Source organism: Antechinus flavipes, chromosome 5 (assembly GCF_016432865.1).
Source record: "Antechinus flavipes isolate AdamAnt ecotype Samford, QLD, Australia chromosome 5, AdamAnt_v2, whole genome shotgun sequence".
NCBI lineage: Eukaryota > Metazoa > Chordata > Mammalia > Dasyuromorphia > Dasyuridae > Antechinus > Antechinus flavipes.
This window is the reverse complement of record NC_067402.1, coordinates 141,876,322-141,902,669: the sequence shown is the minus strand read 5'-3', so window position 1 is coordinate 141,902,669 and position 26,348 is coordinate 141,876,322. Positions and strand designations below refer to the sequence as shown.

At 31.0% G+C, this 26,348-nt stretch overlaps 2 protein-coding genes across 3 annotated transcripts in view; one reads left to right on the top strand and one right to left on the bottom strand.

Annotated features, from left to right (window-relative positions):
• Nucleotides 1-26,348, bottom strand: part of COG5 (component of oligomeric golgi complex 5) — a 354,058-nt gene that overhangs the window by 240,719 nt on the left and 86,991 nt on the right. The gene's annotated exons all lie outside the window — the stretch shown is intronic.
• On the top strand, nucleotides 18,942-24,731 carry GPR22 (G protein-coupled receptor 22). Of its 2 annotated transcripts, XM_051962641.1 has the most exons (3): nucleotides 18,942-19,324; nucleotides 20,293-20,546; nucleotides 23,060-24,731. In XM_051962641.1, exon 3 carries the CDS (start codon nucleotides 23,085-23,087, stop codon nucleotides 24,384-24,386), a length of 1,302 nt encoding a protein of 433 aa, XP_051818601.1. In that variant the 5' UTR covers nucleotides 18,942-19,324; nucleotides 20,293-20,546; nucleotides 23,060-23,084; the 3' UTR covers nucleotides 24,387-24,731. The 2 variants fall into 2 exon arrangements, with proteins under 2 accessions (XP_051818601.1, XP_051818602.1); XM_051962642.1 differs by lacking the exons at nucleotides 18,942-19,324; nucleotides 20,293-20,546 and adding an exon at nucleotides 20,559-21,331.

The window sequence follows — 26,348 nt, the reverse complement described above, 5'->3', positions numbered from 1 at the left end:
CAGAGAACACAGGAAAATTAAACTACACAAAAGGAAAAGTATCTAAGAACACCATACACTCAAAGTTGCACTGCTGACACAAAGTAATAATATTTTTCTCTAGTACTCTTTGCAAGATAATCAACTCTTATGATGGCAATATAGTGAAGCCAGCTTCTTAAGCTGATCAAGAATGGCTAGATTTTCTTGACTTTTTTTGGCTGTCATTCAGAAGTGCCTGAGTAGAAAGTCAGCTTAAATTTTTAGGGATAGGGCTCAAAGCTGGTAATTGCAACTCACCAGAGCCTTAATACTCTGCTTCCTTAATGTGGAATCAATAATACTGTTTGTCTCAAGTTTTTCCATATCATCTACACTGTTGGAAATAAGCAAGTATTCAACTGCTAGCTTAGCTTGAGATAAACTGCAAAATATTCAGTCTACTAGTAGAGGCCAAAGTCTCTGAAATCACAGCTGCTACAAAAATGAAACAAAAGTCATATGTAGGATGTATGAAAATTTACTGAAATGAAATTTCATTTCTCCTGTAGTTCCACAGAGGAGTCATTTAGATGTTAAGAAGAAACCATTCAGATGTTACAGAATGAAGCACAAAGTATATATTCCCTCCAACATCCTAAGAAACTTCAACATAAATATTATTATTCCCTCAAATACCCTAAAAGTTTCTTTATTTAATCTTCAATTTTCTATTCTAAATCACTCCACTTTAGGTATGCACAGAGACAGTCAAACCCTTGATCTTGCCATAAGTGTTCTCCTTTCATAAGTGTTTTCCTTTTCTACACTCCAAAATTCTTGTATTTGATCATAATCTTGTTTTCATTACATTTTCCCCTGTGCCTTAGTATCCCTAATAGTTCTTCATCTTTACCATGATTCCTAATTCTTCTACCTTTCTTTTCTTTCTCAGGCCATCACCCCTGCACTGGATGCATTCTCTTCCCTTTCAAATTTTGACCCCTTGGTGAACTAGTCAGTTCAAATTTATACTATCCTCTATATTCAGGTACTTTGCCTCCTTTAGTCTATTATTAATCATGCTTTACTAAGACTCTGACTTGAATTACTTCCTCCATCCACAGTTTTTACTTCTATCCACATGGCTCTTAGAGATAAGTAGACCAAGTAAGAACTTTTTAAGAATGGAAGAGAGATGGGCATGTTTATGGCTACCAGGGAAGCAGACAGTAGAAAGGGAAACACTGAAAATTAATGAGAGATTGTTCTGTAAGAAATGACCAACAGGATGATTTCAGAAAGACCTGGAGAGACTTACATGAACTGATGCTGAGTGAAATGAGCAAGAGTAGGAGATCATTATATACTTCAACAACAATACTATATGATGATCAATTCTTTTTTTTTTAATTTTTTAATAATTTTTTATTGATAGAACGCATGCCAGGGTAATTTTTTACAGCATTATCCCTTGCATTCACTTCTGTTCTGATTTTTCCCCTCCCTCCCTCCACCCCTTCCCCCAGATGGCAAGAGTCCTTTACATGTTGAATGGGTTGCAGTATATCCTAGATACAATATATGTGTGCAAAACCAAACAGTTTTCTTGTTGCACAGGGAGAATTGAATTCAGAAGGTATAAATAACCCGGAAGGAAAAACATAAATGCAAGCAGTTTATATTCATTTCCAGTGTTCTTTCTCTGGGTGTAGCTGCTTCTGTCCATCTTTGATCAATTAAGGCTCTCTTTATCAAAGAGGTCCACTTCCATCAGAATACATCCTCAAACAGTATCGTTGTTGAGGTATATAATGTTCTCCTGGTTCTGCTCATTTCACTCAGCATCAGTTCATGTAAGTCTCGCCAGTCCTCTCTGTATTCATATGATGATCAATTCTGATGGACATGGCCCTCTTCAACAATGAAATGAACCAAATAAGTTCCACTAGAGCAGTAATGAATTTTTGTCCACCTGCATTTTTGATTTCCTTTACAGATTAATTGTACATTATTTCAAAGTTCAATTCTTTTTGTACAACAAAATAACTGTATGGACATATATTTTATATAACATATACTTTAACATATTTAACATATATTGGCCAACCTGCCATCTGGGAGAGGAGGTAGGAGGAAGGACAGGAAAAATTGGAACAAAAGGTTTTGCAATTGTCAATGCTGAAAAATTACCCATGCATACATCTTGTAAATAAAAAGCTATAATAAAAAAAAGAAAATTAATGAGGGAAATGGTTTTCCCTTTTGTCTTGGTTTTTCTTACACAACATGAATAAAATAATGTGGAAGTATGTTTAGAATGGTTGTACATAGATAGCCTATGTTGGACTGCTTGTTGGCTTGGGGAAGGGGAAGAGAAGAGGAGAGAGGAAAAATATGGAACTCAAAATCTTGCAGAAGTGAATGTTGAAGCTGTCTTTGTATATGGTTGGAAAAAATGAAATACTATTAAGGGAGGAAAGAAAATTAATGAGAGAAGAGGCCTTTTTGATAAAATTTTTTATTTTGATTTTGATAAAATTGTCAAAGAAGTCATGACCATCATTACTATTCAATATAGTGCTAAAAATGATAAATAAAGCAAAAATGCAAGAAAAAGAAATTGAGATAATACACAAAGGAAAAGAGGAAACAAAATTATCATTTTTTTGCAAGTGACTTTATGGTTTACTTAACCATAAGCATTACTTAATGCTAGAGTCCATTAAAAACTAACTAAAACAATTAACTTCACAAAAAGTTACAGAATATGAAATAAATCCACATAAATCATTAGCATTTCTTTGTTAACAATAAAATTCAGCAAGAAGAGGTAGGAGGTGAAAATTTACTTAAAATAATTATATGCAGTATAAAATATTTGGGAATCTATCTACCAAGACAAATGTAGAAATCATATCAACACACAAAAAAAAAACACTATATAAATAAAAACAGATCTAAATAATTACAGAAATATTAAATTTTCAAGGGTAGGCAGAACCAATATAATAAAAATAACAAAATTACCGCCCTCAAAAAAATTTCCTTATTTAAAGTCATACAAAAGATTACTTTTCAGAGCTAGAAAAATAACAAAATTCATCTACAAACTAGCTTCTTAAATTGTGGTTTATAACCCCAAATGGAAATTCATAACTGTATGTGGAGGCTGCAAAATTATGATTTGTGATCGGTAAATATCCAATTTGTATACCTATTTTATATACCTATATATTTGGGGTCATATAAAAATTCCTAGGGTGAAAAGCAGTGGCCAGTAGGAAAAGTTTAAGAACCTCTGATTTAGGGGACCTAAAGATGAAGAATCTCAAAGGAAATAATGAAAAAAAAAATTAGTATTGAGGGGAGCCCTATCAGTACCAGACTCAAACTATCATTCAATACCAGAATTTTCAAAATAATGGTTAAGAAACAAGGAGGTTGATAAGTAGAAAGATAAATGTTGGGCCAGAACTCTGAAAGAAGGATTCTTACAAGGTGTTAAGTCAGTAGAATTGATGAGACAATGGTTATCTAACTTAGCATGGTGATTAATAGTTCTCTAAATTCAGTATGATTGATTTAATCTTACAACAAATAATGGTTTCCTTGTGATATAATGATTGGTTTATACTCAGGGTAGAGCATATAAGCTGGGAGCCTCAGCCAGATTCATTCAGAGTTAGAGAAGACAAGCGGACTGGAGGCTCTCCTTCTGCATTTTCTCCACTGAAACCAGGTTCCCTCTGAAGGCCACAAGAAAGCTAGCTGAGCACCAGGCAAAGGAGACCATAAAGACTTTTGGACTTTATCACCTGGCTAGTCTTGTGGTGATTGCTTTGCCGAAACGAAGGCTGCTCAAAGACCCCAAGAAAACCAAACTAAGAACATTATAGATTAAGATATATAATACACAGGAACAAATGAGAAGGATAATCTTGTGTTTAATAAATGCAAAAATCCTAGCAATTGTATCATTATTAGATAAAACTGTTGGGAAAATTAGAAAACAGTCTGGCAAGAAACAGGTACAGAACAACATTTCATATTTATTGTGTATCAACATGAGCTCCAAGACTTAAAGCGTGACATCATATACAAATTTAGAGAATTTAGAAAGAAATTGCCTATTAGATTTATGGACAAGGGAAAAGTTTAAAACCAAATAAAAGAGAGAAAGCATAGTCATAAAGTAAAATGGATAATTCTGATTATGTAAAATTAAAAGGGTTTTGCATAAGAAAATAATTCAGCAAAAATTAGAAGAGAAATAGGGTAAATATGGCAGGGATAGAATCTTTGTAACATGTTTCTCAGAAAGGTATTTGCAGGAAATGTAGGGAACTGTTTCAAATTTATAAGAATAGAAATCATTCCCTAAATGATAATGGTCAAAAAGACATGAATAAGTTGTATTAAGAAAATATCCAAGCCATCAAGAATCACATGAAAAAATGTTCTAAATCACTATGAATTAGGGATATGCAAATTAAAACTATTCTTAAGTTTTCACTTCAAACCTATTAGATTGGCAATGGTAAGAAAAAAAAATGATATGCCAGAGGGACTGTGAGAAAATAGATACATTAATTATTACTGGCAGAACTGTGAATTGGGCTGGACAAATTGGAAAGTAATTTGGAACCATGATCAGAAAGCCACTAAACTATGTACATCCTTTTATTCAATGATAATACTACTGGGTTTATCTCCCAAAGAACTAGGCAAAGGATGTATATGGGCAGAAATATTTTTAGCAACTCTTTTTATCATAACAACGTGAAACTCAGAAAGAATCAATCAACTGGGGAATGGCTGAAAAAGTTATGGTATATATACAATAGAATACTGTTGTGCTATAAGAAATGATGAAGAGGACAGTTTCAAAGAAATTGGAGGTATTTATATAAACTGATGAAGTAAGTAAAAGCAAGAAATTTGGGAACTCTGCTTAACACAATGACCAATCACAATTACAAAGTAATGAAATATATCTAGAGAGAAAAGTGATAGATTCAGTACAGGGGGTTGGGGGGAGAGATAGTTAATGTGGAAATCTGTTTTGCATGTATAGTCATGCCTTTTTTTTTTAAACGGGTTGTGTTTTCCTTGATTTCTCTTCAGTACAGGAGAATGGAGAGATTAGAAGAATTTGGAAATAAAATGAAATGAAAAAAAAATGAAATTTTTAAAAACTTTTTTTAAAAAATCAAAAAAGACTGATAGTGGAGGAAATCTGATGGAGAAGATGGCGTAGAATGGGACCAAGAGTACACGGAGAGTAGAATGACTTTACAAGGGGAAGGAATCTGGGTTATGTGAAATGAGGAGTACAGGAAAAGAAGGAACTCAGTAAAACAGTCTCAATTTTTCCACTGAAGTATGAAACAAGGTCCTTAGCTGGGAATGTGCAAGAGAGAGGTTGCAAGGAGAGGAATGAGGAAGAAGGATAAAGTCTGGAATAGCTGCTGCTATGAAGATGGAAAAGAATAAAGGACAATATAAATTATTTAAAATGACTAGTCAATAGAAAGTTTAAAAATTACAAGATATTGTTTTAGATATATAAAAGTATTTAGATTTCTAGATTTATTTCATCCATATCACTATTTGTACTAAATAAATAAGAGGAAATAATCTTATTTCTTATGATTTTTAATATAAAAAAGATAAATGACTTCAATACTAAACCTATGATCTTATAGTCCTATGAAATACATCTTAAATTATAGCTTTTATATTACTTTATTTTCCAAATTGATTTGAATTCATCATTTTTGTTCTATGTTGTAAAAAATTCAATTATTTTTCATTTGCTAAAAATTATTTGCTAATTTTCTAATTTATCTATTAATAGAAACTATTATTTGCCAATTTATCTATTAATAAAAACTTTCTTTTTCTTTATATTTGTTATCCTCCTAAAATGTGGTCAGAAAATTTCTGGAATGAAGGATTACTACTATTCTGTTTCTTTCTGTGGTATCTAAAAAGCATAGTCTAGGATTTCAAATAAAAAAACTCTGATTTTAGTGAAAATCTTAGGTTTCAAATTAACTAAGACAATCAATTAATCAAATTCAAGTAGCAGAATGTGTCTTTTATGCTTCATCAATATATGTACTAGAAATACTAAAAAATAGGTAACTCTGAACAATTTTTATAATATAAATTTCATATTCAATCCCCCTCAAATAGCTTTGATTTCTAAAATTTTATTGGTACTTACTATTCTTTTATATTACCTGATTTTCAGTATGTCCTCTAGACCACATTCTCTGATCGAAAATTTTCCAAGTCAATATTCAAAAAACACTCACATTGTCTTTAAAACATATAGTACATATAAGCATCACCATTTCTGTCCACAAGCATAAAACCCTATATTTTTCTGAATGAAGAGATTTTAATAAAATTTTACACTAAATAAAATTCACTTTTTGGTCCATCTAAAAAAATTATCTAAATGTTCTCAAAATCTGCCTTATAAGAGGCAAACCCTATGTACTGCAATTCTTATCTGTACAAATGAAGAGAGCAGTGATGAACAAAATCATTTGAATTTGTTTTTTTTTAAAGGTGTCAATACTGCTTTCTATAAGTGAAGGAAGCAAGAAGTACTGATGATTTTGAACCTGTGATGAACTAAGATGAATAAGATCAGCTTGCTAAGTGGCATTTTTCTCATTCACCACAGAGTTATATTATTTTCTACATTCTCTAGTCACAGATCCAAGAAAGACTAAGGATGGGATCTACATCTAGACTGACACCCCAGGGCAAGGAGAAGTTATAAACCCTAAGCTATGTATTTAGCAAGAACAAGTTCAAAAACAAACAGAAGCTTTGTTGCTTGGGCTCAAGTACCAAGGAAAGTTCTCAGTTCCAGCTTCTAGCCCACACATGTTGAAATTCTCTAGTATAGTAACCTATTCAACATGTAAAGGACTGCTTGCCATCTGGGGGAGGGGGTGGAGGGAAGGAGGGAGGGGAAAAATCGGAACAGAAGTGAATGCAAGGGATAATGCTGTAAAAAATTACCCTGGCATGGGTTCTATCAATAAAAAGTTATTTTAAAAAAAAAAGAAAAGAAAAGAAAAGAAATTCTCTAGTATAAAGGAAAAGTTTGGGGAGAAGAGAAAGGTTCTGAGCCACATGTTAATTTCTGTGAGAAAGAAATGGGAGGGGGAGAATCCTGACTTCAATAGTCAACAGGTATTAGAATCTTGAGTGGATAATAGTTTGGTATTGAGTGAATCTCAAAGGAGAGGAGATTATTAAGTAACAGTGGTAAAAAGTGAGCTTGGAAGTTTCAATGGGAAGCAAAGGGTATCTCATCATCCTCAACTTGATCAGTGAGAAGAGAATGTAAGAAAGTACAATCAGTGCAGAAAACAATGGATAGGAAGACTATGTCGTAAGTTTCAGTAATAGCCAGAATATGGAAGGAGCAAAAAAAGAAAAGATTTAAGTAAAAAGCAACAATGTTGACCATGGAACAAGCACAATAGCTCTCACTGGAAGACCTGGATTAAAGAAGATGAGAAGAGACTAATTAGTGGGAACTGAATGTGAACTACAACATAGCATTTTCACTTTTTCTGTTGTTATTTGCTTGCTTTTTATTTTCTTTCTTATTTTTTCCTTTTTGATCTGATTTTTCTTGTGCAACATGATAATTGTGGAAATGCATATAGAAGAAATGCACATATTACTTGCTTGGATTACTTGCTGTCTAGGGGAGGGGATGGGGGAAGAAAGGGATAAAAAATTTGGAACACAAAATCTTGCAAGGGTGAATGTTGAAAACTATCTTTGTATACATTTTCAAAATAAAAACTTATTAATTAAAAAAAGAAAAAAATTGGAGGGGAAAAAAAGAAGAGATTTAGTAAAGAATGTAAAAATGAGACTTGAATAATGACCACCTGGAGTTCAGAATCAGACATAAAAAGAACTGAAGGGAGAGAGAAGTGGTATCTATGAAGCATCAAAAGAAATAATATCAGAGAAGGAAAAAGAATAGTCAAAGAAATAAACAAACAAAAAAATTCCAGCAGTGAAAAAACATTTCAGGTGAAAAAATTTAGGAGAACATATGTAAATATATTTATCATGACACTGATATGGGAATCCTCTCTAATGGGGTAGCCAGTAATCCATCCACATTTTCTCATTTCATCGAACTCTTATTCACATTCTTTAATACATCTTCTATATAGGCTTTTTTCAGATCTACTGGTATTAACCTTAGAAGCAAGGCAGTGTTTGAGATGACCATAAATTTTGCAATTAGATACAGCCTACTATGTGTTAGGCATGTGCGAAGCACTTTATAATATTATCTCATTTGATCCTCAAAATAACCTTATAAAGTGGGTATTGTTATTATTTCTATTTTGCACTTAAGAAAACTAAGGCAAAAAGAGATTAAGTGATTTGCTCAGATTCACAAAGATTGTATGTAAGGCCATATCTGAATTCAGATCATCATGACCAGGTTTCGCACACTATTGCCACGTAAAAGGATGAGGAAAGAATCATTTATTTTGTGGTAAAATCATAAATAATAAGTGGTGGATAAAAAAGGGCAATAGACAACATCAAAACAACACTACTATTTAAGGAAACCAGGTAGATGGGTAAGTTGAAACCACAGGAAACTAGAAATAACAGCAGAAATTTAAGATCCTTGGTTAGAACTGTGTGAGAGTATATAATATACTCTTATCTAACAAAGTTAGCAAAGATCAAAACCATGGAAAAATTTAGAGGTGTTAGTAAAGATTTAGTGTTGTTTATATACAAAGAATGAAATTGGGATTAATCTAGTAAAATTATAATAGAGTACAATCAATTGTACTCTAATAATAATCTAATTATCTAATAAAACAATCAATCTAGCAAAGTATAATAGAGGAAAAAACAGATTTAAGAATTACAATTTTGAATTGCATTCATCTAAATGAACTGAATTCCCCTAAAATTGGAAGAGCAAATAAATTGGAAGAGTAAATAAATTAATAAAAAGGCAAGACCTCAAAAAAGTTACAGAGAGGAAAAAACCTAAGATTAAATGCAATTTAATATTCTTCAGCCAATTTAAGAAAATAGAGTTGTGATCATGTCCATTGTAATGACATCTATAAATCATATACATATATTTAACAGCAATATAACCAAATTTATAAAGAGGTCAATTGAATTACAAAAATATTTGGACAGAAAACCATTAATAGTGTGAAGGCTTCAATACCTACTAATGAAATATGAATCAACAAAAAGATAAGTAAAAAAAGAATTTAGAATAAAATGTTAGAAAAATAATTTGATGAGATCTTATACTATTTGATGTTTACCAAGGCATAATTCATACTGAATTTCAGTTTTGAAGTTTCCAATACTGTTCATTAACCTAGACAAACTAAGACAAATACAGCAAAATTTCTATATTTATAATATAGGTCACTAATCATTCTTGATAAGTAATGCCATTGTTCTTACAAACTATGTAAAAACTCTGAATGATATATCAGTGATCAAAAAAAGCAAAAATTTGTTTAAGTGTCAATCAGTATCCTCCTGGTTAACATTTCTTTTAGTGAGGAAAAAGTAAAAAAGTAAAGGGCAGCAAAATATATGCCCCAGCACACAAATATTAGAAAAATCTTGACACATAAGCTAAGATTGTACAAAATTAACTCCTCCTGTAAAGGGAATAGTATTCAATACATCCAAGGACTATTACCACTTATTGACAATTATTCAAGAAAGATTCCTTCTTTTTTACTGGTTTTTGGTCCCTGATGAAAATCATGCAAAAGAAGATTAGGCTGCTTTGAAGGAAATTAATTTCTCTTCACTAAAAGTTGACAAACAGGAGCAGAATGACTATTTGTTGGGGAAGTTATAGAAAGGATTCCTTTTCTAGGTACTGTTAGGCTTCTGAGGTTCATATGAAATATGAGATTTTGTGATACAAGGAGAAAATGAAATAAGAGAATATTAGAGAATTTGCTTGTTTTTCTAAATAACAGTGTACCATTGTGTAGAAATTTTAGTGTAACAGAACTTTGAACCACAGTTTGATTTGATCAAATCAACAAAGACCAGATATCAAATTCTCCCTATTTTACCTACTTACTTTTTTTAACCTACTCTATCTGAAAATTCTTCTTTAACCCCTTATTACTTAAAAAAATTAGTTTACATTTTAAAGTTGCTTCTTATATAACTGCTGAGGAGAGCTAAGCCAATTATACTTTCTTTTATTCACTAATTTCCTTTCTTCACAGCTGAGAGTCTTAATAAAGAGAATGGAAAAAACAAAGACATATATTATGTACCAAATTTGCATTCCTAGAGCACTAAAAAATCAACTCGCTTTTGGGCTTTGGCATCCATAGGTTGCCACTGCCTGATATAGAGAAATTCTATCTATATATCCATTATGATAAAACTTCAGACTGAAATCTCCCTAGAAAGAACTATACCTTTCTTCTTTAAATCTCCTGGAATTTGAGAGTTATTTATGTCAAACCTCACTTCATGTATTTTCTTTGCTTTTCATTGAACATAACTAATTTCTCAAATCTGATGGTAACCAATTTTAACTTAGTGCTAGTCTCCTAACTTGAATATCTCCCTATATGGATAGTTCAAAGTGCATATTTGCTTTCTACCATTACCCCCAGTAATGTATGGTAGAGCCTTAAAGCATATGAGAGAATTGGAATGGATAGCCTCTGACATCCCTTCCAGTTTAAATCTATGATCTTACTATTCCTTGACTACATTTACAAGTATTACAACTTGATAATTATATCATGTTTGAAGGCACTCAGGGTACTTTACATTATCTTATTTGTTCCTCACAACAGTGAAATAAGTATGAATAATTAAGTCTATATTGTGGAGATATGTGAACTCATAGGAATATTTAGAAATTAGGATATTTATCTTTAATAATTGACTCCTAATTTCTAAGCAGAATTATAGGCAATACAGATGTAGAGATGCAGAGAGATTGTTGTTGAGCTGTTTTTCTGTAACATTTGACTCTTTGTGACCCCAAATTTGGGGATTTTCTTGGCAAGGATACTGGAGTGGTTTGCCATTTCTTTCTCCAAGACAGAGAAATACATACCAATGCATGAGTCTTTACAGTAGTAAAAGTACTACAAAATATTGGGGGAAGGGAAGGTAAAAAGTTACTAAATATATAACATAGGTAACAACGGGGTCTTAAAGGATGGCAGTAATTTTTATGTCACATGTTCTAGAGCAACAATTACAAAACCAAAGGGAAACAAAACAGAACCACGTGGCTTTTCTTCACAGTTTTTCAATGTGGTCACCCAAATGATCACTAAAACTAAACTAAAATCTATTCCTCCTTTCAACATCTGTATTTTTGTTGCTGGTACTATATTAATTAGTCAGGCTCAAAACTAAAATGCCCCATTGAACCTCTTTCTCTGGATCACTTCATTCAATAAGCTGCCTGTTCTTGTCAATTCAACCTTGACAATACTGCTTCTCTCCTCTCTGTTTATGCTACATTATCTTACTTCAGGTCACTATTATTTCTTATTTGGACTCTTGGGATAAGTTCCTAAATGGTCTACCTGCCTGAACATTCTCTATTGTTCATATTCCATAAAACTAATAAAGTAATCTTCCAAATACACAGGTTCAATAATGTCTTCCCCTGTTCAAAAACTTCCATGATTCCTCACTGTCAACAGGATGAATACAAAAATTCATCAGTTTGGAATTTAATGAATTTCAGGTTCAAACTTAGCTATCCAGTTAAATTTTATCTACATCATGGTCTAAATTTTTTCCCTCAAATCTCCCATCATATCTCTTAACAGCATCCATCTAATTAAGGATCTCCCCCCACATTTTAGAGAAAAAATCAAGGCCATTTGCCATGAACATCCTCTTCTGCCCACTTTCTCATATCAGATCCATTTGACAAAATACTCTACTATTAGATGGGCAACTATGTGATGCAGTGGATAGAGCCCTGGGCTTGGAATCATGAAGATTCATCTTTGTGAAAGCAAATATGGCCTCAGACACTTACTGTGTGATCCTGGACAAGTCACTCAATCCAGTTTGCCTCAGTTCAGTGAGGAAAATGAGTCGGAGAATAAAATGGCAAATTAATCCAGTATCTTTGCCAAGAAAACCCCAAATGAGGTCAAAGACTCAAGAAATAGCAGAAAACAGTCAATGACAAAAAAAAAAAAAAAAAAAGGCATTAAACTTGGAATAAGGAGACCTGACTGAGGACAAAACCAGTCTCAGAAATATACTAGCTGTGTAATCTTAGGAAAATCATTTAGCCTGTTTGCCTTAGGTTTCTCATCTATAAAATAAAAAACAACAATAGTACCTACCCCCATCCCCAGGGTTGTAATGAAAATCAAATGAGATATTTACAAAGTGCCTAGAACATATTAAGGCCTTAAAAATTCTTTCCCTCCTTTCTTTTCTTACTTTTTCCCCTTCTTCTTTCCCTCTTTCCTCAATTTTTCTCTCCCTGCCTCCCATTCTTAAAAAAAGACAATGAATTATAAATGAACTCCCTAAACAAAATCTCAGGACCAGATCATCTTACAGGTGAGTTCTACCACATAGTTAAAGAACAATTCATTCTAATACTACATAAACCATTTGAAAAAATAAGAAGGAATTCTACCAAATTCCTTCTTTGACACAAATATAGTCTTGATAAATAAGCTAAGGAGAGAAAAAATAGAAAAAGGAAACTATATACCAGTTTTCCTAATAAATACTGATGTTAAATGAAATACAAGCAAGGATAGTCCATCAATGTCACAAAGATCATTCACTATTATCAGGCTTAATTGATACCAGAAATATATAACTGATTCAATATTAGTAAAAACTATAAATTCAGTCGAACATGCTACAACAGAAAGGACAAAAATTGGGATCGTTTCAATAGATGTAGAGAAAGCCTATAATAAAATAAATCTATTCCTATTAAAAACACTAAAAGCATGAAAAAGCATGAGATTTTCTTAAATGATAAAGCAGAATCTATCTAAAACTAAGAGCAAGAATTATCTGTTTACAGATAACACAAACTATTAGTCTTTTCAATAAGATTAGGGGTAAAGAAAGGATGTCCTTTATCACCCATCAGTATTCAATATTGTACATGAAATGTTAGCTATGACAATAAGACAAGAAAAATATATCAAAGGAATAAATATAGGCAATGAGGAAACAACAGTAATAGCTTTTGTGGATGTTAAGGTGGATTACTTAGAAAATCCTAGAAAGTCAATTAAAAAACTAATAAAGACAATTTCATTAAAGTTGTAAGGTATAATAAATCCACTCAAATATTGATATTTCTGTATATTACTAATAAAACCCAGCAAGAAGAGACAGAGAAATTCCATTTAACTTACCTATAGCTATAGTTAGAATAAAATACTTAGACGTCTATCTATGAAGACACATACAGGATTGTATGAACGCTATTTTTAAAAAAAACACTCTTCATACAAATACAGATATAAATACTGTAGAAATACAAATTACTCTTGGGTAGGCTAAAGCCATGTAATAAAAATGCCAATAAAATTACCAAAGACTGACTTTGTAGTGTTAAAAAATCATCACAAATTTCATCTGGAGGAATCAATGAAAAAAAATGCAATGGAAGAAGACCCAGCAATACTATATTTCAACCTATATTATAAATCTGTAATCATCAAAACAATTTGGTACTGGGTAATAGAGAAACTGATCAGTAGAACAGATTAGATACATGATATAATGAAGTAAAAGAGGACAGTAAACTGTTTTATAAACCCAAAAACTTCAGCTATTTGAGCAGGAACTCAATATCTGACAAAAACTATTAGGAAAAAACATAAACTGGTAGGGAAAAAACAAGGTACAGATCAACATCTTATACTGTATTCCAAGGTAAGTTCAAAATGACTACATGATTTATATCTAAAGGGTGATATCATAAGGAAATGAAAGAAGCATGAATGAAATTATGAGTCAGATCTAGAGACAGGAAAAAGTTTATAATCAAGCAAAATAGGAGTTCAGAGGAAGTAAAATGTATAATCTTGTTTACAAAAAAATTAAAATGTCTTTCACAAATAAAACCAAATTCAGTTCAAAGTGGAAGAAAATAGGAAACTGGGGAGGGGGAGAGAAGAATCTTTGCAGACAGTTTCTCTGATTAAAGTCTTATTTTTAAGATATAGAGAACTGAATCAAATTTATAAGAAAAAAAGTCATTGTCCAAGTAATATTTAGTCCAAACATAATAATGGGCAGTTTTCTGAGAAAAAATCCAAGCTGTCAGTAGTCACATAAAATAAAAATGTTCTAAATAAATAATAATGAGAAAATCAAACTAAAATTAACTCCAAGGTACTACTTTATACCTATTAAATTTTGTACACCTTCTGACTCAGCAATACTACTAGTAAGACTATACCACCAAACATTCAAAGAAAGAGGAAAAATATTCATTTGTACAAAATTGTTTATGGTAGCTTTTCTTGTGGTTGCAAAGAATTAGGAACGGAAAGGATGACCATCATTTGGGAATGACTGATGGCATATGAATGTAACGTAATATTGTGCTATAAGAAATGAAAAAAAGAGATGATTTCAGAAAAGTAAAGTGAGCAGAATCAAGAGAATGACTTATATAGGAACAAAAATACTGTAAAGGTCATCTACTCTGAAATCTTAATACCTCTGATCAACACAATGACCAACCAGTTCCAAAGAAGTTATGAAGAAACATGCTATCCTTTTCCAGAAAGAGAAGTGATATACTAAAAATTCAAATATGCCTTTTTCTAATTTTGTTTGTATGTTTCTATATATTTATAATGGGTTTAATTTCCAGTGAATTCTCAATTGGAGAAGGGAAAGAAAGAAGGAAACTTGGAACTGACAAGAAACTGATTTGAAAAAAATGAATAAAAGGGATCTCTCCTTCCTGATATTCCTTGTAGCAATTTCTCAATCCTCCCTTTGCTTTGTTTATATTCCACCTGATATCATTCTCATTTCTATATGCGGAAATTTTGTTTTCCCATTAAACTATTAATTCCTAGAGGACAGGATACATCTTTGTATCTCCCATTCTTAGCATGATGCACATTACTATTTATTGTGCATTGTTATTAATAGAATTAATAAATATTTATTAAATTATTTAAAAGGAGATATCATGAAACATATTTGAGTGAATTTAAATATTCCACTCCACTATCTAGTTTCAAACCACCTTTGCAGTCCCTTTTCATTCTATTAGTCTTCACATGTTCCATATTATTTCTAAATTAAACATTTCTCATTTTTTAACTTTATTTCTTTTCTGCATTTGAAGAATGCATTGCTCATGCTTACCCTCTCCCTTATCTCAGCTTGCTGAAATCCTCTTCCTCTAGAGCCAAATTATTAAGTTTCCTCATATTTTGTCATATTATGTACTGTGTTGTTACTTATGATATTTTTTCTTAGATCAAGTTATTCCCTCTGCACAAAATACTTTCTTCACCTGTTCTATCTTTACCTATTCACCTCCTACTCATCCATTAAGGCCCATTCAAAAAGCCATCTTCTACAGGAAGCCTTTTCTGATGCCCCTAGTCAGTAATTACTTCCACCTCATAGTTCACCAGCATTTTATTTCCTAGTTCTCTAATGTTTTGCTTTTCTTGTTACTTAGTCCTATTATTTTTTTTGAGACTAAGCAACTTGCAGAAGACATTTCCTCTATGAGTACAGACCTGTAATTATCATTTCTTTAAAAGTCCTAGAAAGTTGCTTGCAGAACTGAAAGGTTAAATACCTTCTCCAGGGTCACACATCCAGTAAGAGTCAGTTGAAAACTGTAGATAAAAGCTGTCTGCCTTAAATGTCCAATCTTTTACTACACCATATGCTCCCTATATAAAACTTTGTGTCTCTTCCTTTGCCTGATATGGTACTTCTGAAAGCAGAGGGTGCATTACAGTTACTGTGTTGTTACACTGTCTTGTATCCACAACTCAAGTATGAACCTTGGGTTCTCAAAAGCTATGGCCACCTATCACAAGTTCTGACAGGGCCCCACAAAGCTGAGAAAATTTTCAACTAGCTGAAAGACATACTCATTGATTAAATCATTGTCTTTGAAATCCGTATAAGTAAGCATTATGTGTATTAATTTAAACTATAAACCATTAAAACTATATAAATTATAAAATCATGAGGGAAAAGATCTAAATTTTCTAGCTCTCATAGCATATACTGAAGTGGTATGTGAACATGTCATTTCAGTTATTTACCTCTCTCCAGTATTAAGTCAAAATAGGAACATTGCCTTTTTACATTTTTGTAAGCCCAACTGCTAAAAAAAAATATTGTGTAGCAAAGATTTGAACTCAAGTATTTTGACAACAGAACCAAAGGTCTTTCTACTACCATTGCTAGCTAGAGAATTTTTCAACTTTATTGCTCTAAAATTATACTAAATTTATTAAGTACACAAATGTGATTATCTGAGTTTCCATGGTTACTTGGATTTTTGTCATTTTAAACTAATGTGCTAAAATTTGCATTAGAAATTTAGTTTCCATTAATTTAATTTTTAAAAATTATTATATACCTAAGTGGAAAGTATTGTGCTAGCAACTAGGCTAACAAAAATCAAAACAATACTGTTCCTGCTCCCATGTCTACTATCTGAATGTGACATGAACACAGATAGTATGAGGCAAACTGTGATAAGACACAATTGCTTCCTGTAAAGGAAAAGACATAGACAAAATTCTTCAAGAAAATTTAAAGAGAATATAAACACTTCCACCTGGAGAAATTGGGGGTAAGGCTTCAGAGAAGAGGTGCCTCCCTAAGCTGAGTCTTAAAGAACAAGAATATTTTTTAAGAAGTAAAAGTAAGTCTAGTTTTGCAAGAATATAAATAATGTAAATAAAAGTAATGGCAAATAAAGTTGGAAAATTCTAAATAAAGAAGTCTGCATTTTATCCTATAAGGAACAGGGATGCTGGGAATATTGTTTTGTCAGCTTTCTAAAGGATGGATTGAAATGGGGATAACCCACAAGCAAGAATAAATAAAATCTGGATCTGAATCCAATGATCTATATATTTGATAAATTTGATGCTACGGGATATGTTGAGATTATCTTTCTAAAAATAAATGAACATTCCTTTTCAACAGTGTAGTATATGACTAGAAAAGTTCAAGTTAAAAAAAAAAAACTGTTGTAATGTAATCTCTATCCAACCAAGCTACCAAATCATGCTAATAATTCTTCTCTGGAGTAGTTTTGTGTTTAAAACATGTATGACATTAATCTTTCAATATGGCTGATAGACCAGGAAAATTTAAGCTTTCTAAATACATGCAGTGATTTTTTTCATTTTTATTATGAGCAAATTTTTAACATCCCAGGTTGTTAAGAAATGTATGGAAATATAAGAATTTTTATAAAGCATCTTTCAAGCTCTATAAAGATCTCTTAGAAAATTATAAGAAGATAAGATTAACTGTTAGATTTATCAAAATTAAATGAGAATTGCTTTGACATTTAATGAAACATTCTTATTAGCAAACTGAAATCAGTCTGTTAACAGCAAAATAATGCTTTTTAGAGTTCTGAAATGAGTAACAGTAAAAATTAATATTACAATAATTCTAAAAATCTGCTATTTTGTAAAAAAAACTATACAGTATTACATAAAATAAAGTATAAAAATTAAATATAATGTTGACTTATGAAAGATTTTTTTTTCTGGGAACCTTAAGATACTAAATTAATGAACACTGAGAGGCATTCTATGAACTAGAAATCATTAAAGTCTCTTCCAGTTCCAAAACTATAGTCCTATATTTAAAGTTAAAGCTTAAAGCTTTTTGTATCTATATAATAAATATTTTTCTCTTCAGTACATAGCTTTTATTTTCTGAAGGGGTAAATTTTTATCTTTAACTTATAAAACTATGAAAACAAGTTACTTCATTAATTTTAATGTCCCTGGTGCCTTGCACATTCATTATACGTACTTAACAAAGGTTCCCTAAATTGCTTTCTCAGAGAAAACATACAAACATAAATGTCAAAGACAGCATTAAACATTAAAAAGAACAAATATTACTGAAAGTGCAAACAAATTAATATATTCTAATAAAATTTTGTAGCATTGTTTCTAAAATTAAACTGATAACTTGTACACATGATGAAATATTACCGTACAGTATATATAAAGTCAAAAATTGACTTGTTAATAAGAAAGTAATATTCTGATCATATTGTGATTAATTTTCTGCTGCATTCATTTCCTATCACCATGCGTTGCACGTAGTAGGGACTCAAATGTTTATTGAAAGAATAAAGGTACCTGCAATGATTTTAAATATGTTGTTTTGTTTCAGACTCATTTGGAACACACAAGAATAAAGACCTAAATACTAAACATACTGGTTAAAATTCAGCTTGGTTCATAGTCAAAATGCAGTAGTTCCTTTAAAAAAAAAAAAAAAGAAATCAACAAAAAGATGACATAGTACCAAGATATTCTTAAATATAATTATCAAAGGCTTTAAAAAGAAAATATACTTTATACTGTGCAATTCTCTCCATCATTGCATTTTCTTCCATGCTGGCACTATTGAAGAACAAACCAAAATAGAGCAAATTATTTTAAAGATAAAGACTAATGAGTGCATAATCTATTTGAGAATCACATTCAATACATTTATAAATTTAGCCTTTTGAAAAAGCATCCATATATAAAACAGTAGCGGGGGGGAAGGAGGGATGAGGAGGAAGGGAAATCACTGCTATACATATGTAGCACAGTTTAAGCCCAACACAACTGACCAATCAAAATTAGTGAATGCACTGCATCTCTCTGCAGTGGAGAGAAGCGACAAGGTAGGCTGTCATTCTGCAAATGCTGCCCAGAACAGGCTTTCCTCTGAGAAGCACTGCTGTTCTTCTTTAGAAAGACTGAATCTAAATGTTGCCTCTGGAGACAAGAAGCCTTCAGTATGTTAAATTACTTTCATTATGTATTTTCAGATGCTTATTGATTCCACAGTCGGAAGAGTGAGAGACTGCAGCAGCCTCTAAGCAGCCTTACATGTTCCATACATTAGCAGGAGTGCTGAAACAATGGCACAGTCCAGGAACATATTTTCACTAAGGTCTTTTTTTGAAGAGATGTTTATGACCCTCTTCCCTCAGTACTCTGCTAACAAGTGAAAGAAATGAATCAATCAAAACTGGAAATGCTTCAACTATATCAAGAATATAGCCAATCTTTAAGCAGAGGTAAGATGTTCCTTATTATAGCATACAGATGCTCTTGAAACAGCATTATCTGTTCTTGGCAAAATTATTTTAGAAAAAGGATGGTTTAGCATAAATTTTAAGAATTATTGAGCTTAATTCTGCCTGTTGACAAATATGCACTAATGATTTTTTTTTATTTTAAAAATCATTGCTTTTTAAACATGTGATTCTTTGAAAATGCATTGATTACTAGGGACATTTTTTGTTGATTTACTATGAAAACTAGCTTTTTAAATCACTACAACTAGCTAAATATCTTAAATGAAAAATAGATTTTTTTCAAAAAAAATTACACATATTGATACATAAGAAAATTTTTTAAGAAATAATAGGTTTACTATATAGCTGTTTTTCATTGCTTAATAACAGCACAAGCATAAAAATGTATTTATTCATAGAACCCAATTATATGTATACTCACATCTCCACATTAGCTTGTCTATTTCAATTATTTTAACAAAACATCAGTGAAATTTTTACCTGTAGAATACAGATAGGAAACTGGTTTCGGGCAGCAAATTCCAAGTAATGTCCAAACAGTTATTAAACAAGATCCTAGTGTTCCTAAGGTAGCTGATGCTTTATCAAATTTATCACAAAGACAAGAAGATATCATAGTGTGAACAGTATAAACTTATTCAAAAGATCTGAAAATATGAGCTAATTTTAAACACGGAAATAGAAAACAGTTGTTAAGAAACAATTAGCTTTTCTCTTTTTCTTTCACACTGGCAATGTAAACACTATCATTAACTAAAGAGTAAATACAATTTTGCAGGGTAAAAGGATACTTTTTATATTTTACATGTATGATTCTAGATCTAATAATAAAGCTTAATATTTTTGAAAATAGAGTTTACATAAATAGTATAACAGTAACTTTTTAATTATTAATATAAAATTAACAGACATTCTTTATCTTAATTTTTTTTCTTTTTCTTTGCAAGGGCATAAAACATCTAATTCAGTTTTTGCTACTGACATTATAAAGAATGCAAATGACTGAACCTCTTTCTAGCAGTCTGAATCACAAGCTACAAGATAAAATGTATATTTCTAAAGACATAAAGGAGTTAAAGCAAAAACATGGACTAAGTCTGTATGACTGCTTGCATGCATAACAAATCAGTACTCTGAAGAGAAGACATTGGATAATATTTTCAAGAGAAGAATGCAATGGTTTAAGGCTGAAAACAAAATGGTGAGCATTTTTAAAAGGATTTTCTACTTTAAATAGCAAAATTATGGAAACAACTGATTCATGAAGAACAATGAAAACTGAATTTCCAAAAGGAGAATGTGCATACTTCACCAGAAAGCTAAATGAAGCTGTATCAGGTTTTCTGCACTACAAATTAAGTTATTCATAGCAATTGTCACAATGACTAATGGTTATTTTTTCTCTGAATTTCATGATCTGTTATATATCCTTCTTTAATGAAAATAAACCAAATTAAAAAGCAGATGGTTTTTATCAAAAGCTCATGAAGTAGATTTTATATTATAAAGAAATTTATGTAATCAAGACATTAATCCAAGTAATAAAAGTACTATAGAAGCAAATGTCCAGTTGTAACAACAAAAGGATGTCTAAATACATTTCTGAAGCTAGAAATCCAATGCCTCTATTTTTATTTTCACTTATATTGGAAAATAAAAATACACAGCCACTTAGTCCTCAAAAGGGCAATATAATTAATATTACTTAAGAAGTTTCTTGTTTTTATTGTTAGTAGTTTTTAAAAGCAAAAGAAATGCAAATAATATGTACTAGTCATTAGAAATCTATCAGCCGGCTAAATTTCACTTTTAAACACAAACATTGCTGCTGAAGTGCTGGAACAAAAATTAATGAAATAGTCTACAAGGCAATAAATAGAACATTGGTACTCCAATGCATGTCAAAAATCTGTCAATGACATCATGTATCAATTTTTGAAAAACTGCCATAGTGAGCTGCAAGATCCCTGAGGCAACAGAAAACAGGTAGGTCAAAAGATGCATGCACTCAAGCACTGTTTAACATTTACAAGAGAACCAGAACCTTTATATGAAAATGTTTTTTCCTATGTTTCTAATTTGACTTTTTTTGCTTTTACTTAAATCATAAATCTAATTGATGTGACAAAGACCTGATGTTTAATCTGTCAGCTTAAAACATCTGGCACATTTAAAATTTTCCATTTTCACAGGATTTCAGTTTGAGTTCTGACCATGCCTTATTTGAACAAATACATTTTTAGTAATGTTCTGATTTAATCTTTGTTCAAGAAAATTCAATCTTATAATCACCTAAAAAACGTTCTGAAGTCATTTTTTAAAGCTGATAATATAAATGGATCTATCCTGGAATAATATATAAACTTGGCAAAACTTGTAAAATATGAAGAAATTAAATTCAATTTGGAAGTTTATATTTCCTACTTCATGCCTAAGACTATGATCACTTTAGCTGTCATTTTCTATTTCAAATATGTAAAATGATTTTAAAAATGTAAAATATTGTATATATGACATGAATATACTGAAAAATGTTCATTTTATCTGAAAATAGATCAAAAGATTTAGGTACTAAATATGAATCTACACCAAAAGCAATCGAAGATATGTTCCAATTATCTTTAAAAATTATTCATTTCTAATAACTTCAAAAGTACAATTTTTAAAACTCTCCAAAAAACAAATTTCTAAGATTTCTTCAGTCTCATTTTCCACTTTATATCCTAGATTTAAATAAAACCAATAGTTACATTGTTAAAAATGTCTTGAAAATGCAAATTTATTATTGAGCTGTTAAATTCAACTCTTAAGCTCCACAAAAGGGTGCAGTCATGAAATAAACTTTCCATATCAAAGCTGAGTGCCATCTTATGAAAGTTTGACTGTCCTAGTACACATCAAAGTAACTTCCTTTTGCATCTTTTTAAAAATCTTTTCACAAAATATATATAATATAAAATTCAAAGACCAATATGAAACATTTTTATTCTAATCACAATATTTTAAAATGTAAGTATCATAGGAAAATTTTCTTATATAACCATAACACACTATTGGTTATAAAATGTAAAATTTTCAAATCAAGACTAGGGAAATAGTATTTAAAAGAATACTAGTATCCTTACATATAATACCCCAAAACTATTTTAATTGGAAATCTTTATACAATAAAACATTTCCAGGGGAGAGTTATATTTATACTATGTGATGTGCATTTTCTAACAATTTAGATATGTTTTATTGAATTTTTAAAAGTAACATTTATATGCCAATGAATTTTTAAAGCATTTTATCATTTCTTTTTTGAAAAATGAGTGAAAAGTTTGCAGCAAAAGATTTTTTTAATATTAAAATGTTTTAAATATATGAAGGAAAGACAATAATTCTTCAAGGATAAATATATGTAGGTGTATGCATATATATGTGTGTGTGTGTGTGTGTGTGTGTGTGTGTGTGTGTATACGTATATACACACATATAAACACAGACACAAGTGTGTGTGTTCGAAATGCCCCTTTACAATATAATAAAGTGAACTTGATGAATTAAGATTCTGACAAGTTTTCTTCCTTGTAAATTTTACTAAATATCAAATCCAGAAATATATACAAGACTAAACAGATTTTTTAATAGGAAGAGAGCATATACATTAAATATTTATCTAAATGATTGCAATTATGGAAATCAAATAGTTTATTTTATTTCACTTTCTAGGAAAAAAAACAACTGCTCCAAAAGAATGTGTTTCTCTCCCGTTCCGGAAACCAACATGCAGTCTGAATCTAACATTACAGTCCGAGATGACATTGATGACATCAACACCAATATGTACCCATCATCATCATATCCATTAAGCTTTCAAGTATCTCTCACTGGATTTCTCATGTTAGAAATTGTATTGGGACTTGGCAGCAATCTCACAGTATTGGTACTTTACTGCATGAAATCCAACTTAATCAACTCTGTCAGTAACATTATTACAATGAATCTTCATGTACTTGATGTAATTATTTGTGTAGGATGTATTCCTCTAACTATAGTGATTCTTCTGCTTTCACTGGAGAGTAATACTGCTCTCATCTGTTGCTTCCATGAGGCTTGTGTATCCTTTGCAAGTGTCTCAACTGCAATCAACGTTTTTGCAATCACTTTGGACCGATATGATATCTCTGTAAAACCTGCAAACCGAATTCTGACAATGGGAAGAGCTGTCATGTTAATGACATCCATATGGATTGTCTCATTTTTCTCTTTCCTGATTCCTTTTATTGAGGTCAATTTTTTCAGTCTTCAAAGTGAAAACAGATGGAAAAATAAGACACTTCTCTGTGTCAGTAGAAATGAATACCACACTGAACTGGGGATGTACTATCACCTGCTAGTACAGATTCCAATCTTCTTTTTCACTGTTATAGTAATGCTAATTACCTACACCAAAATACTTCAAGCCCTAAATATTCGAATAGGCACAAGATTTTCAACAGGGCAAAAGAAGAAAGCAAGAAAGAAAAAGACAATTTCTCTGACCACACAGCATGAGACTACTGATGTATCCCAAAGCAGTGGCGGGAGAAATGTAGTTTTTGGTGTAAGAACTTCTGTTTCAGTTATAATTGCTCTCCGACGAGCCGTGAAGAGACACCGAGAACGACGGGAGAGGCAAAAGAGGGTCTTCAGAATGTCTCTCTTGATTATTTCAACATTTCTTCTCTGCTGGACACCAATTTCTGTTTTAAATACCACCATTTTATGTTTGGGCCCAAGTGACCTTCTGGTAAAACTAAGATTGTGTTTTCTAGTTATGGCCTATGGAACAACCATATTTCACCCTCTATTATACGCATTTACTAGACAAAAATTTCAAAAAGTCTTAAAAAGTAAAATGAAAAAGCGAGTTGTTTCAATTGTGGAAGCAGATCCTATGCCTAATAATGCTGTAATACACAATTCTTGGATAGATCCAAAAAGGAATAAAACAATTACTTTTGAAGACAGTGAAATAAGAGAAAAATGTTTAGTACCACAGGTTGTTACAGACTAAGCAAAAAAACAAGTTTGCACCAAATCCCCAATCCCAAAAATTTTGTTTTGTTTTGTTTTGTTTTTAACTGTAAAAAACATGACTGCCAAATAGGGGGGAAAATTTTAAGGTATTGGTTATACTGTAAAATTTCAATATTAAATGTTAAATAGATTAGGTCTTATATATTCAATTTCTTCATTATTTAATGTATATGTTGCATGGCAGTTTGTTAAAGTAACTTCATTGTGTATATTTTGTCATTATTCTGTCCACTAGAAAATATTCATGTAAGTCATATTTTCTAAAAAATTAAAATAAATGAATAGCCTTAAAACAGTATATACTTTTAAAATTCAATCAAAACTGTATGTTTTATTTTTTATTAAATTCAGTTTTCTGAGCCATTTATCCTAGATAACTTAAATTAAAACTTAACTTGAATATACTTTACTTTAAAAACTCAAATTATAAATTCAAATTAATTAGAATTAAATTAGGTTCTTAAGCCAATCACTTTCTCACAATAGCCTATATTTACCATAAAAAATATAAATAAAAATTAACCTTATTTATCACTGATTCTATCCATAGTCACATATAAAAGGGAAAATTCAGCAACTCCTTTTCTTAATTTTTTCAAGAACGAAAATCTGAATAAGCAAAGGCTTAAAAAAAATTGTAAAATTAGGAGCATTAACAAAGTAGTACCACATTACATGAGAAAAATCTAAAGCAATGATTTTTGTCTGATGAAGAGAACAATAAACTCATGATATATAGTTTTCACTATAGCTTTAAAAAGTTAAAGAATACTTTGAGGACTTTCTTTTTAAAGAGAACTGCATTTTCAGATTATTGGAATTAAATATAATAAGGGGAATTTAAATGGATTTCTATGAGTGGAGAATATAAGATGCCACCAGCAAAACATATTCTTTCTAATTTTTATAATAAACTTCAGAGCTGTCTCCAATATTAAACATGATATCTGTGATAGGACTATAGCATCACTGTACTCCAAATCCAAATCTTATCTGTACCCTCGTTATCATTATCATTACCCTTACTATTTTTCCTTCTATACCTCATTCAGACATGAAATTCAGAAGATCCTCTTTCTTGTCTTCAAAGGATGCTAGGAAACTAGGAAACTATTGGGTGAAAATGATTCTGAGACTTGCAAATGATCCGTGTTATATATTTATCCAGAATAAGTAATGCTTATTCCTGTTGAACAAAATATGTCAAATGAGCATTTTATTATTATTATGTAGTTTTCATCTCCTGGGGAGAAAAGGTGCTTATAAAAAAATAAAACTGTCTTGAATTATTTTCCACATATCTGTATGCTATAATAATATATTAATAAATGATAAAAATTATTCACAAAACAAGTTTTTAAAAGATTCCCCTCACCAATTCTTGAGAATCTCTTCAAGTCTTAATATTCCCATTTTCTAGAAAAGGATACAAAGGCTCAAAAAAGTTATTTAGGAAATCTAGGAGTCAACCTATAAAGGACCTTGCAGTTACTGAATCTCAACCAAACATAAATCTTCTTACAACAAAATCAGCTCACTTTCCACTAGGACTTATTACTTCAATGTACAAACATCTGGCTTAATTAGCAAAACAATTTTTTTCATTTCCTTTTTTCTACTTTCTTCAAACTGACCTGAATAAAATACAAGTAGTGAGCACTTTAAAAATAATTTTTTCACTTAGAATTTTCTAAACAAAAAAATTACATTGTCTTTCAAATTATCTAATGTTTTCACAAGGATAAAAAGGCTCTGATAACTTTGCCTACCTGAATACCCTAATCCTAAGGGGAAAGTAGTACAATGCAAAAGAGTGAAGGTCGTGAGGTCATTAGAGAAATAATATTATTTAGTACAAATACTAACAAACAATAGAATCCATAGAGAATCCTGTGCCTCATTTCCTAACTCAATTCAATAAGGAAGAAGAGGGTAAACA